The sequence below is a fragment of the Peromyscus leucopus genome, chromosome 7, assembly GCF_004664715.2.
Source record: "Peromyscus leucopus breed LL Stock chromosome 7, UCI_PerLeu_2.1, whole genome shotgun sequence".
Lineage (NCBI taxonomy): Eukaryota > Metazoa > Chordata > Mammalia > Rodentia > Cricetidae > Peromyscus > Peromyscus leucopus.
Genome location: NC_051069.1, coordinates 88,001,309 through 88,015,036, shown reverse-complemented (window position 1 = coordinate 88,015,036; position 13,728 = coordinate 88,001,309). Strand labels below are relative to the sequence as shown.

The 13,728-nt window shown below is 39.8% G+C and overlaps 1 protein-coding gene across 5 annotated transcripts in view; it reads left to right on the top strand.

Moving 5' to 3' along the window:
- Positions 1–13,728, top strand: part of Armc8 (armadillo repeat containing 8) — a 95,472-nt gene that overhangs the window by 62,788 nt on the left and 18,956 nt on the right. For 3 of the 5 annotated variants that reach the window (XM_028869969.2, XM_037207870.1, XM_028869967.2), the window contains 6 exons: positions 4,079–4,161; positions 4,458–4,539; positions 7,133–7,219; positions 8,965–9,057; positions 10,512–10,661; positions 11,613–11,708. In XM_028869969.2, the coding sequence (XP_028725802.1) occupies positions 4,079–4,161; positions 4,458–4,539; positions 7,133–7,219; positions 8,965–9,057; positions 10,512–10,661; positions 11,613–11,708 (591 nt within the window). The remainder of the gene's footprint in view (positions 1–4,078; positions 4,162–4,457; positions 4,540–7,132; positions 7,220–8,964; positions 9,058–10,511; positions 10,662–11,612; positions 11,709–13,728) is intronic. The other 2 variants (XM_028869968.2, XM_028869970.2) reach the window with 2 other exon arrangements.

Sequence of the window (13,728 nt, the reverse complement as noted above, 5' to 3'; positions counted from 1 at the left end):
TCCCATGTTTATCCTCATTTGGTCATGGTATTCTCACTGTGGTGCTCCCCCTATACCCCAATCAACATGGCTTCAGTGCTCAGGCTGTGAAGCCTTGGTTAGATCATGCTGTTCATTCACACAGACTCCCTGGATGCTATTTTGAACTGGAATTCTATGTTCATATTCTGATTTTTGCATTTTTACCCTCTTATGAAAGTCTCAAGTTTTGAGCTTCCTAGAAGAACCCTGGCAGGGTTACTGAAATCTGCTTTATAACAACTTAATTTACAAATCTGTACCTATATATAGATGGCCCAGGAAAAGTCAGTTTGTATCCAGATGGAAAGAAAGACACTCAAGATAGCCTTACTGTAAAAAAAAAAAAAAAAAAAAAAAAAAAAAACTCTTAGGAATTAAGTTTTTGTTAGGAAATAAGTTTTGTAAGCTTCATGTACCCAACTTGATGTATTCAGTATAACAAAGGTAAAGAAAAAAGGGACAGAATGGAGAGGTTCCAATAATTCCAGTGTTAAAGTGGTGGGCACTAACAGTTCTTCATCATCCTCTCTGAGCTTGGTTACTTTCTAGAAAGGTCATTAATGGTCATTCCCCAATTAATATTAAAAGCCCCATTCTTCAGAATGGTTCTCTCTCCTCCTTTCCTTCTTCATGTTTCTTTCATTTTTCCTCGCTGAAGCCCATGATCTCGTCACTCCTTTAGATGCCTCTGCAGCTGTAGACACAAACACCATAGCACTGGTCTGGTTGCTGCTGTTCAGCACCAAGTTTGATGGAGCAAGGACTCTCTTCATCATTACTATTTCCTTGAGTTTTAAACCATGTTCATGACTAGACACTCATATTTGCTGAATAAATGAGTGAAGGAATGCATGTAGGAACTGGATTATTTGTCCTACCTGGTTTTGACACGTTTCACTAGGCGTGGTCAGTCCCTGACTTTTTTCCTGTTTATATTGCTTTCCATAGTGCTTCTAAACAATCTAACAGTCTTGTCCAGGGAAACAGATTGTTGTTTGCCTGATGATATCATGGAATGATTGCTGTCTCTTCATTTTGCTGAAGACCTAGAGAGGCAAAGTGGATTGCCTAAGCTTATATAGCACATGTAACATTGTATTTTACATCTTCCATCACTAGATTGACTGGCCAATCATTTTATTATAGTTAACACACTGTTCCCTCTTCCCAGGGCTGTTGATTGTTGACCTCAATAACTTTGGGAAGGAGGTCATAGCCTTGATGTGGGGCTATACTAAGCTTTTAGAATTTTCTAGCCTGTCTCTTATATGGAATTAGGATCTTTCTTGAGGCTAAGCAGTTTCAAACATTTTTTTATTTTACATGTATTTGTTTGTGAGAAGTGTGTACACTATTTGTGTGCATGGGTGTCATGGTTCATGTTTGGTGGTCAGAAGACAATTTGTGGGATTCAGTTCTTTCCAGCATGTGCGTTCCAGGAGTCAAACTCAGGTTGCCAGGCTTGGTGGGCAAGCATCCTCACCTGCTGAACCATCTTGCCAGCTGCATTCAGGTATTTATGACCTGTTGCTATATTGAGATAGTCTTTATTAGATGTTTATATGATTGCTAGACTGGTAGATTTACCTCTTTGGCTAAATGTAGCCAGTAAACATTATCTGTAAGTCTCTATCAAGTCTTGCCTATGCCCAGGTTTCCCAAGCACCTAAAGTGAGTGTTGATAGTGTTTTCTGGTTTTTAGAAAGTAATCCTGTGTCTCATTCTCCTATACACACACAGGCTCTGATGAAGTCACTGTAAAGATAGAAGAAGGAAATGGGGAAGTGGTCTAGGGGCTCATAGGAGAAGGGCTTTAAGCTTCATGTACCCAACTTGATGTATTCAGTATAATATCAAAGGTAAAGAAAAAAGGGACAGAATGGAGAGGTTCCAATAAGAAGTAGGACTTTGAGCCACAGGCTTCACTCAGGAGCCTGAGGTGACAAGATCACTTGGGCTCCTGTGTTTGAGTTAGAGACTCAACTAGGGCAACATAGACAGACCCCATCTCAAAAAGGAAAAAGTGGGCTGAAGTAGGAGGTGGGTACCACAAGGAACATGGGGATCTCTTCCAGGTGAGTACAGGGTGGGGGGACCTGTGGTGAATGTCTGACAGCTGGGAGTGTGTCTGCTGAGACGCTGGCAGGCATCCACATTGGGGAAAAATTAGAGGAGAGTTAAAGAGTAGCTAGCCTGAGAAAGAAGGCGTATGAGAGGCTAGAAGTGATAATGGGGCAGAGCATGGATGCTCGTAAAAGGTAAGAACGTGATTAGAGTTGGTTTGGTGTAAGGAACTTACACATTCTTGTGCTATATTGTACATATTCTTGGGCTATTTAGACACTGAAAACACTATATGAAAATTTCCTTTGCTGATCAGTGGCTAAAGTGTGGTTCCTGTTCTCTTTCTTGCTCTGTGTGTGTGTGTGTGTGTGTGTGTGTGTGTGTGTGTTATGTGTGTGTTATGTGTGTGTTAATGTATATTTGTGTGTTATGTGTATGTTTGTAAGTGAGAGGACAGCTTGTACAAGCTAGTTCTCTCCTTCCACCATGTAGGTTCAGGTGCTTGATCTCAAGTCCTCAGACTCAGTGGCACATACTGTTAGCCACTGAGCCTTCTCACCAGCCCAAGGTTTCCCTCCACCCTTCCTCCTCTTAACGTGTATGAATGTTTTGCCTGTACGCCTGTCTGTACCACCTGTGTGTACCTGTCGAGGCTAGAAGAGGGCATTGAATTCCATAGACTGGAGTTACAGAAGGTTGTGAGCTGCCATGTGGGTGCTGGGAATCAAACCTGGAGCCTATGGAAGAGCAGTGCTTTTAACCACTGAGTCCTCTCTCCAGCCCCAGGTTCTCTGTTCTTGATAGTAGAGGTCTTTTTACTGGTCACTGGTAATTGGAAATGACTTCTGCTGCTGGACTCTGAACATGCTGAGGTTTCTCTCCTGTTCTGAAGTCCAGCTTCTGAATCCATGTCACTCTAGGTTGGTGGTCTTAAGCTTCATCTTCGGTTGCACACTGAACTCACCTTCTAAAATCACAGGTTCCTCTCTCTGCAAGAATCTGGTTTAACTGGTGTGTCCTGGACATACAGGCTATCCACAGCTCCCTCGTATTGGTCTGTGCTAGGTGTTCCAGGTGAGAGTACAACTCCTCCCAATGATGGATCATTCATGTTTAGAACTGTTAACCAGAGCAGTATTACAAGTGTTGCTAAGTGCATGGACTCTGCAGTCAGGTCAACTGCCTAGGATGTCAGTGAGAATGTTTATACTAGCACTTAGAGAAGGGATAACAAGAGTCAGATAGCCAGAGACTATAGGATGCTTAGCAGGGCGACTGGCTCACACATGAACTCAACAAATACCATTGACAATGGCAATGTTTTGTGATTATACTAACACTTTACTAGGAACAGTCTGTTTCTCTGTAGGCCCATGCGATTTAGCTTAATTTCCTCTGCACACTATTCTTTTATCAGTACCTGGCTTAATGAAGACTGATTTCAGAGTATCTTTTAGCCATAAGAAACAAAGCGTAATGATTGTTGTGGTGTCATGTATCAGGGCCTGGTGCTGTGCTGAAGGATAGCAAGGGTTACTTGTACATATTTCACTTAGTTTAAATTTACTTGGTAAGGTGGAGCCACAGAATAGCTATGTCAGAACCTATAGATTTCATTCACTTGATGAGGACATTGTGGACTATGATTCTTTATCATTCTTACAGGGAAACGCCTCATGGTTTACTTACATCCCCTCACTCCAGATCGTTTATGCACACCTCTGTAGTACTTACGCTATGTAAATTTTGTTTTAAGCATTTTTAAAAATAAACATAATTATGACTGCCATTTATCCTGGCTTGTCCTTAGTGAGTGTTTACCCCATCTCTCTAGTGAGCTGCCACCTGCCCCACTGCAAGGTGATTGTTGAGAGGTAAAATCTTTTGCTAAAAACATTGAACTCTTAATGGACACTAACATACTTGCATTTACAAGCGGTGAAGTTTGTCACCTTCATGTTGTTATTTATGCAGCATTAACCTTTTTCTCCAGATCATTGAGACTGAAAATATGATGGACCGGATTGTGACTGGCTTGTCTGAGTCTAGTGTCAAGGTGCGGTTAGCTGCTGTCAGGTATGAGCTTTACATGGTCTGAATAAAAATCCCTTGCTGTGTGTTTAGCCCGTTTCCTTTCCGGTCCTTCACTAAGCGCAGGATGCAGATGTTCCTGGAATGTCTGCTCAGGTGAAGTCATGCAGTTGCAATGTTACCTAACAGAACCTCCAATGCCCGAGAGGTGTCTTGCTGTAGCTGACTTAGTATCGATAGCCATGCTTGAAGTGTCCGTTCGTACTAGTGAAAAGCCAAGCAATTGATTTGGAATGTGAGTTTTGGCTTCTTGGGAAGCTAATTTTGATCATTCTTTATAGATGTTTGCACAGTTTATCCAGATCTGTACAGCAGCTTCGAACCAGTTTCCAGGATCATGCGGTGTGGAAACCTTTAATGAAGGTGAGAAAGTCACAGCAGTTGGCACAGAGCCTGTGAGCTGAGCTGGCCAGCAGCACCCGGGTCTAGGATTACGTCTGATTCTTTCGTAGAACATGTTGATGTTTATCTTGAGTCAGATGTTCTGAGCATCTACAGACTTAGAGAATGCATTTCTCAGGGCAGCGTTTCATGTGTGAGAGGGAAATCCCAGCCCAGGTTTCTTTGTTAGCTTGCGCTCTTAGTACTCATTTGGTCTTCTCTGTGTTTATAATTACTCTTTAAACTTAAATCAAGAGTTTTCCTTGTAGTCTTCGGGTCATAAAAAAGAAAATAATTGGCTAGTTATAGATATAAAATAAGATTAACTCTGCTTTTGGAATCTCCTATGCCAGCAAGAAAGAATTCAAGGCAAATAAATCTAAATTGAAACTTAAAGGGTGCTTACAATTAGTTGCTGCTAATAATGTTAACCCCTATACTGAACCACAGTCATCTTGGTCTTTGATTTTTTTTTTTAATGTCTTAAGTATGCATTTCATTTATTTGGTAGAAATTTAAAATTTGTTTTTGTTGTTTGTTTTTGAGTACTTACTAAGCACTAAGTGAAGCCTCCAGGCACATCGGCCTTGCAATAGCCATCTTACCCTTGCTTAAACTTCAGTTTAGAGTAGGGATGTCAGTATGGCAGAAATAAGAGGAAGGTCAAGCAGGACAAATGTGAATTAGACTTTAAAGGTAAAATGAAGAGAAGGATTTCTTTCTATGAGCAGAAATGCTGTGCATGAAAGATGTAGGAAATAGCAAAGGTGCCTTCATGACTATCATAGGATGGAGTGTAATGAGACAGACTGATGGATAGATAACCAGGTGGGAGCTAGGTGATGCATGTCTGATATCTTAGGAACTGGAAAGTATAGGCAGGGAGATCATGAAGTGAAGCCAGTTGGTCTGTTTAGTGAGACTTTGTTTTTGTGGGGTACTGCTGTTATCTGCTTTAGAGGTGGAATTGGACCAGTGCCTTGGGAATTAGCGTGCTGAGTGGTTCTTACAGGAAAGTTGGTCTCATGGCAGAGTTTATGATTTATTCTTTGAGGTCTTGAAGTAAGATGATAGTTGTTTAAGAAACAATATGAGCCAGGTGGTGGTGGTGCATGCCTTTAATCCCAGCCCTCAGGAGGCAGAGGCAGGCGGATCTCTGAGTTTAAGGACAGCCTGGTCTACAGAGTGATTTACAGGCCAGCCAAGGCTACGCACTGAAACTCTGTCTCAGAAAACCAAAAAAAAAAAAAAAAAAAAAAAGAAAAGAAAGAAAATATGAACCCTAGAGCTACCTCACTGGAAGGCATGACAGTATTGAGTATGTGATTTGTGTTTAGGTTTCTATGATACAGCCTTGTGAGGCTTATCAGAACAAAATACTCCTTCAGGTTCTCCTTTGCTGTGGGCCTTCCTTCTCAGCCTGTGACATTGCACTTGACCCATTCCCTTGACATTATTCTCTGAGTTTGTTTCACCTTATTTCCCCTAATGGACATATGGCACCCTTTTGAAAATGACTCACTTCCTTCTGTATTTTTGTTTCCTGAGACTCATTGAGAGCCCCCAACCTCAGGAAGGTTATTTGCCTACTCTAACTACAACCTTAATGCCTTTCCACACTGGTAAGGTACCATCTTGGGAGTTGACTGGTTTAGGTCAACAAAAGTCTGTTTCAGATTCACAATCTCTTATCTAAAACCAATGGAGCCAAATGTGACATTGTTAGATTTTTTAAGGCTCACCTCAGTTAATATTTTCTTTTACAGTTCCTACTCTTTCTTTTCAGGGTTTTGTTTGTTTGTTTATTTTGTTTGTTTTGAATTACAGCTTGATCATAATTTATTTAAATTATCCATTCAAGACCTTTTAACTATTTTCTGTTTCCCAAAATAACCTCTTTCAGTCTGGAGGTTTTTTTTTTTTTTTCTGGTTACTCAGCTCAAAATCTCTGTCGTACACATCAAGAATAGAACAAGGTGATTTCTGTCTACTTCTCCAAGGGCAAATGTTTGAGGAGCAGCTTAGAAGAGTTTTGTACTCAGGGCTATATGTGACTTCAACTCTCAAACTATGATTTAGTCACACATTTAAGATAAAATATTAGATACAGATACTCATATACATTATGAGTTCTTATAGCTGAGAAGCTGCTTATGTATCTAATAATTTTTCTTATTTGCTTTTCCATATATTTTAATCTGTTGGTTAACAAAACACAAGATAATAGCCATTTAATTTTAATAAAAAAATTTTGTTTGTGTTTTAAATTTTTCTGTTTGGGTAAAATTCATATGTATGTATGCACATGTATAATTTTTTGTTCTGGGATCAAACCCAGGGCCTCATACATGCTAGACAAGCACTCTACCAACTAAGCTATACCCCCAGCCCTATTTTATTACTAAAATTCTATTTGCTTGACAGTAGAGGTCAGCTTCTGAATTGCCTTATTTTTCCTACCCACACTGTCCAGTATAACAAGTCAGGCTGAAAGATGATTGTGCAGGGTTTTACTTAGTCATGACCTCACCTTCAGCATTTCAAAATTAATGACCTTGCCTTTTTTATTCTATAGGTTTTACAAAATGCACCTGATGAAATCCTAGTAGTAGCGTCTTCCATGTTATGTAACCTTCTTCTTGAATTTTCCCCAAGTAAAGAGGTTAGTATCGATTTTCTCTCACCTGGCTAAAGTTTAGTCAGTCGCTGATTTTTGTTTTTATTTGTTTATTTATTTTGACTTTTCAAGACAGAGTTTCTCTTTGTAGCCCTGGCTGTCCTGGAACTCCCTCTGTATAGACCAGGCTGGCCTCAAACCTACAGAGATCTGCCGGCTCTGCCTTCTGAGTGCTGGGATTAAAGGTGTGTACCATCACCTCCCAGCTTTTCTTATTTTTAAAAAATAATAGTTGGTGTTGAAATTTGTGGATTGGGTTGAAGAACTGCTTCTGAATTATTTGATTTGGGTAGAGAAGGAGACAAGTCACTTACTTTTCAGTATTGGAATGACTTCATATTACCTGTCATGTTCAACTTACTTCATAGATGTTTCAAAGCCCAAAGTAATATTCCCCTGTAGTCTCCACTGCTTGGGAGACTGAGGCAAGAGGGTTCCAAGAGCCCAAGAATTTGAGGCCAGCTTGTCTATAAATAAATAACTAAAATATATCACAGTATGTGGTTAGCCTATATTGAAATTGCACGTAAAGAAATAATTAAAAATATAAATAATAGACTATTTTCAAACAATGTTTACTAAAGAATAAATTGAAAAACAACTTGTCTTTGAAAACCAGGATTGTAAGTCATTTCAAGGAAATAACTCCTTGCATCAGAAAGTAATATTCAGTGGTCATTGTTTGGGGAAGAACAAATGCAGAGTTTTTGTTTTTTTCCTGTTATTTCTTTTCTTGACAGTTTTCTCCATGTTTGATGAATTTAGTGGTTTTCACTGCTCTTCCTGTCTCTCCCCTCCTCCCTCTCCTACTGAAACCCTTCTTCCCAGAGAATCACTCTTTTTCTGTACTTTTGTGTGTGATCCGCTGTGTTGATTAGGGTTGCTTGCGTGACGGTGGATGGAAGTTACTTACTAGAGCAAGGGCAGCGTGACTGGTTACACACTGAAGAACATGACACCCTTCTTCCCCAGCAACCATTAACTGGCAGTACACCCTCAGGAAGGGGTGGAGTCTCGTAGGCCCCTTTGTGACCATGATGAAATGTTGATTGACAGCCCAGTGTTGTGTGTGCCCTTTCCTGGGTCTGTACAGCTGAATTCCTTTAGTTCTTTCTAGTAACCGCTTGGCATGTGGCCTTGAAAGGTATTCATTAACGGTAAATCTTCATCCTGTAAAGTTTGGATTTTTAAGAAATCTCTAGAAACCTATTTTCAGCTAGGTATTCTAACTATATTTGGTAGTTAGGCTATTGTGGGCACGAGATGTGGTATGCCTTTAAGAACACAGTTGTGCTGTGTTCATGTCATGAATTATTAGTGTAGAGAATAGACCTGAAATGAGTTCCGCAGTGTGTTTGGATTGAAGAGAACAAGAGTAGGGAAGTAGATGGGGTTATAAGAGTCTGTGTGAAATGGGCCCGTATTAGGATGCCTACAGACTCTGTGTGTGTGTGTGTGTGTGTGTGTGTGTGTGTGTGTGTGTGTGTGTGTGTGTGAGAGAGAGAGAGAGAGAGAGAGAGAGAGAGAGAGAGAGAGAGAGAGAGAGAGAGAGGTCTTCCTCAAGTTAACTTATGGTGCATTAATTCCTGATTAGAATTGGTGAGATGGAGAAGAGATTATACAGTCAGTAGTGAAGCAGACACTGGTTTGCATATCTGAATATCTGATGCGACTCTGTTTTTTATTGTTATTTATTTATCATTCTTTCTTGCTCCTCCTTTTCAAATCAGCCAATTTTGGAATCAGGAGCTGTAGAGCTGCTTTGTGGATTGACACAGAGTGAAAACCCTGCTCTACGAGTGAATGGGATTTGGGCTTTAATGGTATGTTTCTCCCTTTTAATGTCACAATTTACAAGAAAAATAGAGGTATTATTAAGTTATGACTATGGAATGTGTTCTGGAATTTTCTTTCTTTGTGTGTGTGGTGGTGGGGGGGGAGTTCAAGACAGGGTTTTTCTGTGTAGCCTTGGTTGTCCTGAAACTTGCTCTGTAGGCCAGGCTGGCCTTGAACCTCCAACGAGCTGCCTACTTCTGCCTCCCAATTGCTGAGTTTAAAGGTGTGTGCCACTATTGCTCAGCTAGAATGTTCTCTTTTAAAAACTGGCTAACATAGTCCAGTTTTCTAGTGACTTAAAGTCTGAAAGATTCTGTGTTCCTCATCTTTCAGGTTCGGCTGTGAATGAGTTGTTTGGTCATATAGCAATTCCTCCTTTGGGAAATGAAGTCTGTTTCATCTGAATACACTACTCGCCATAGGAGCTGCTTATTTTATATGTGCATATAGGAATATTCTTTTCATTCTTTACATAGTAAACCAAGGCATAGAATGATTGCTGTTCTAACTGACACATAAAATTTTATGTTTATGGTATACATGTTTTAAAAGATAGACATTCTGAAGTAGCTGAATTGAGCTAATAGAAGCATCACCCACATAGCATATTTTATAGAGTAGTTTCCTTGCCAAAATAACATAACTGGTGCATAAATACTTAGTAATTGAACAATTTCTGGTAAATGTAATAATAGTTTCTAAAATTATGAGATCAGAGCCATTTTTCTCAAGATCATTAAAGTAAATTTTACTAAATTTTGAAAAGAAGTAAACCTACATGGATTTTAAAAACACATTTTACACTATTAACAGTGTAATTGCTGTGTATCAGACCAAACCTAGGTGCTTTATATTTTTATTGCTATTTTAAAACTATCTGATAGCTTTATTTAGTGGGGGAGTATGCACACATGCCGTGGGTGAGGGTGGGAGCCCGCATCGTTGATAGCCTTGCTCTCTGATAGGCCTTCGTTACTTAATTAAAATGAACACCTGACTAGAGGATAATAACTACATATAAACCAATTGTTATTTGGCATTTGCTATTTTTTTTCTTTAGACATAGAGTTTGGAGTAATCTGTGCTAATCTATTATATTAATTAGGAAATAAGTAGAAACAAAGTAGCCACTGGCCATCTGAGTAGTCAGGGCGTACCTCCCACCCACTGAGAATTCTGTGTGATAGGGTGTACCATCGTAGCACCTAGCATAAAATACATAAAAATATTTTCAAAGGTAATAAATGGGTTTCTTCTGTTCAAATGCCCACGTCGGTAAGTGGTTATATTCCTCTTACAGGAGGATATCTAAGAGTAGTTGTTAGTGCTCTCTCTAGGTGAGTAAAAGGAATCAGAAAAATAGTATCACGTTTAAAAAATAGTATCACGTTTAATACAGTGACCATAGACATGATTCTTGTAATATCTTTAATTCTTTCAGAATATGGCTTTTCAGGCTGAACAGAAAATAAAAGCGGATATTTTACGAAGCTTGAGTACTGAACAGCTCTTCCGGTTACTATCAGATTCCGATTTGAATGTGCTAATGAAGACCTTAGGACTTCTTAGAAATCTCCTCTCCACTCGGCCTGTAAGTAACATCCTAGGATTCTCATTGCCCAGCATCTGTGAGTGAGTCAAATGCTGTTCATTCCAGAGAAACAAGTTCACATAGGGGACTGTCACTTACACAGATGCTCGGGAACTGCCATGCTGTATAGTCCCCTACCCGCCACCACTGCCTGCATGTTGGGTCTCCCTCCCTCCCTGGTGCTGGATGTATACCTGCCTTGACTTGTCACTTTATCTGGTTTGCTGACCAGAGTGGGTCTTCTCATCTGCCCGGTCATTGTCTCCGAGGCCTCTGTTTCTCTTTGAAAATTCCTCTCAGTATCATTATACAGAGACTGTCCATCCCCCTGCTCACATATTGATGTCATTGCAGAGAGAAATGGGTGTGTGAAAGAGTATGAGAGGCTGAGCCTTGCTAGTGGGTTCACTGTGGCCACTCTCTGATATTCCCTGACCATCATCATCAATGGTTCTCGGGTAGATAAAGAGCATGATGGCCCCTTCTCTGCCTTCCTTATCTTTTCAGTCATCTTACCACATTTGTAACCTAAGACCGTATTAGTGACCTATATCATATCTTCCGTGTCTGGCTCCCCATCCATTTTGTGCTTCTTGGTCCTCAGTGGTTTTAGTTTTCTTTATAAATACACAGAGGAAAGTGGGGGGGGGGCAGACGGATGGCTTCAAAACACATCCACACTGGTCTTTGGAATCTGATTCTGTGTACCTTGTTGTTCTGCTTGAAGCAGTTATGCATCATGTAACATTGATAAACCTTTCTAAGTCAGGTGTAGTGGTACATGGCCTGTAATCCCAGCACTTGGGTGGTGGATCAGGAATTCAGGATCTTGATCAGCTGCATGAGACCCTCTCTAAATAAACTAAAACGAAAATGAAAGAAAAAGAGGCCTCCTGTGGTCTTTTTCTCTGGTTTCCAGATGGTAATTGTGGATTTTCCATTGTTTTACAGCATATAGATAAAATAATGAGTACTCATGGAAAGCAGATTATGCAAGCTGTCACTCTGATACTGGAAGGGGAGCATAGCATTGAAGTTAAAGAGCAGGTATGTGTTGTGGAGAGCTTTCTGATTGTAAGTACAAAGATAGTCAAAAGAAACTGGTCCTTAGAAGTGTCCACATGTTGTCTGTGGAAACAGCTCACCTGGGTAGAGGTCATCCAACTGAAAAGAAGCAAGGCAGAAAGGTCAGGCAATTGAGATGTGGGCAAAAGAGCAACAGCAGTGTGTTTTCACAGGACACAGACATAAATATGGACACTCGCACAGATTTTGGAGGTGACCCAGAGTGGGTGTGAATAGGAGACTTAAACCACCTAGTTGTTAGCTGGAAGTTCAGTCCTTCTCAAAAGCATTTGATGAATTATTTTTATTGGGGCATACATTAAGCCATATACATTTGCAGTACATATACATTTTCACAGGTGTATTTATCCATGAGGCTACCTGTCTTAGTTAAGGTTTCTAGTGTTGTGAAGAGACGCTATGACTATGACAATGCTTATAAAGGAAAACATTTAATTGGGGTTCAGAGGTTCAGTCCATTATCATCATGGTGTGACATGGTGGTGTACAGGCAGATATGGTGCTGGAGAAGGAGCTGAGAGTTCCACATTTTGTTTTGCAAACAATAGGAAGTAAGCAGTGTCACTGGGTATAGCATGAGCATAGGAGATCTCAAAACCCACTCCCACAGTGACACACCTCCAACAAAGCCACACCTCCTGATAGTGCCACTCCCTGTGGGGGCATTTTCTTTCCAACACCACACTACCACCGCAGTCAAGATGGTGACTGTACTTGTTGTTGTCCTTTGGGAAGGAGACAAGTTTGTCCATTCATATCATTACTAGTCAACAGGGCACTGGGAAATATGGCAAGCAAAATAAGTAAGGCACAGATTGGAAAGGATGAAACAGAACTGTTTCCCAGACACAAAGGGTTGTGTAGAGAATGACAAGGACTCATTTAAAAAAAAAAAAAAATCCAGAACTAAGTTAAGCAAGGTGATAGTATAGAAAATTAGTTATTTTCATAAATAAGCAGTGAATGGTTAGGAATAATGCTAAAAAACAGTATCATTAGAAGTAGATTGAAAAAAATAAAGTACTTAGATTGAAATATCATAAGGGTTTGTATACTAAAAGTTATAAGACTGATAACAATAGGACTAAATAACTAGGAGTTAAATAAACAGAATGTTAACAAGTTGGCTCTCCCTGAATTGGCTTACAGACAATGTAATGCCAGTCATGATCCCAGAGTAAATAATTATTAGTATAGTTATGAATTACCAAATTTCTGGAAAGTAAAAGCAACTAGAATAGCTAATCTACTTATAAAGAAAAAGAAAAAAAAAAGTGGAAGATCCTTCCACACTACCTGATTAAGACACTATAAAACACAGAACTTAAGACAATATACCATCAGCTGACAGAAGCAATTGCAAAGTTTAGAAATAGACTCACATGTGCATGGTTTGATGATAACTGACAGAGATTCTGAGGTGGAAAAAGGATGTCAGTTTTTTAAAGGCCAAAAAATTAACTTTGAACTTTATCTCACACCTTAGATAAAAGTGTATTCATAAATCTAATGTAAAAAGTAAAATTATAAATCTTTTAAAATACAGTAGAAAAATTGAGATTTTTAAGATATGACCATTAAAATAGCATCCAGGAAAGGTACATTGATCCTATGGAGTGTACTGTTAGGAGCATGAACTGCAAGACACTCACCTGAGGGAAGTAACTGTGAGCACATTGAACACAATGACTTGTGTCCAAAAGATACAAGCTTTCAGAACAAAAAATAAAACAACCGCCAACAGATACTCCACAATAAAGTAGCACTACAGATCCTTTAGAATGGCAAGCATTTAGATAAACATTAAGTTACATTACTTGGTGGGGGGGGGGGCGTTGTTGGTGACCTTGTGAGGAAAGAGGACAGCTTACAGGAGTCACTTCTCAGGTGGGACTCAGGTGGTCAGGCTTGGTGGCAAGTACTTTTACCTGCTGAGCCGTTTCACCAGCCCTAGAGAGCCAGCATTTTTAAATAGCCATTT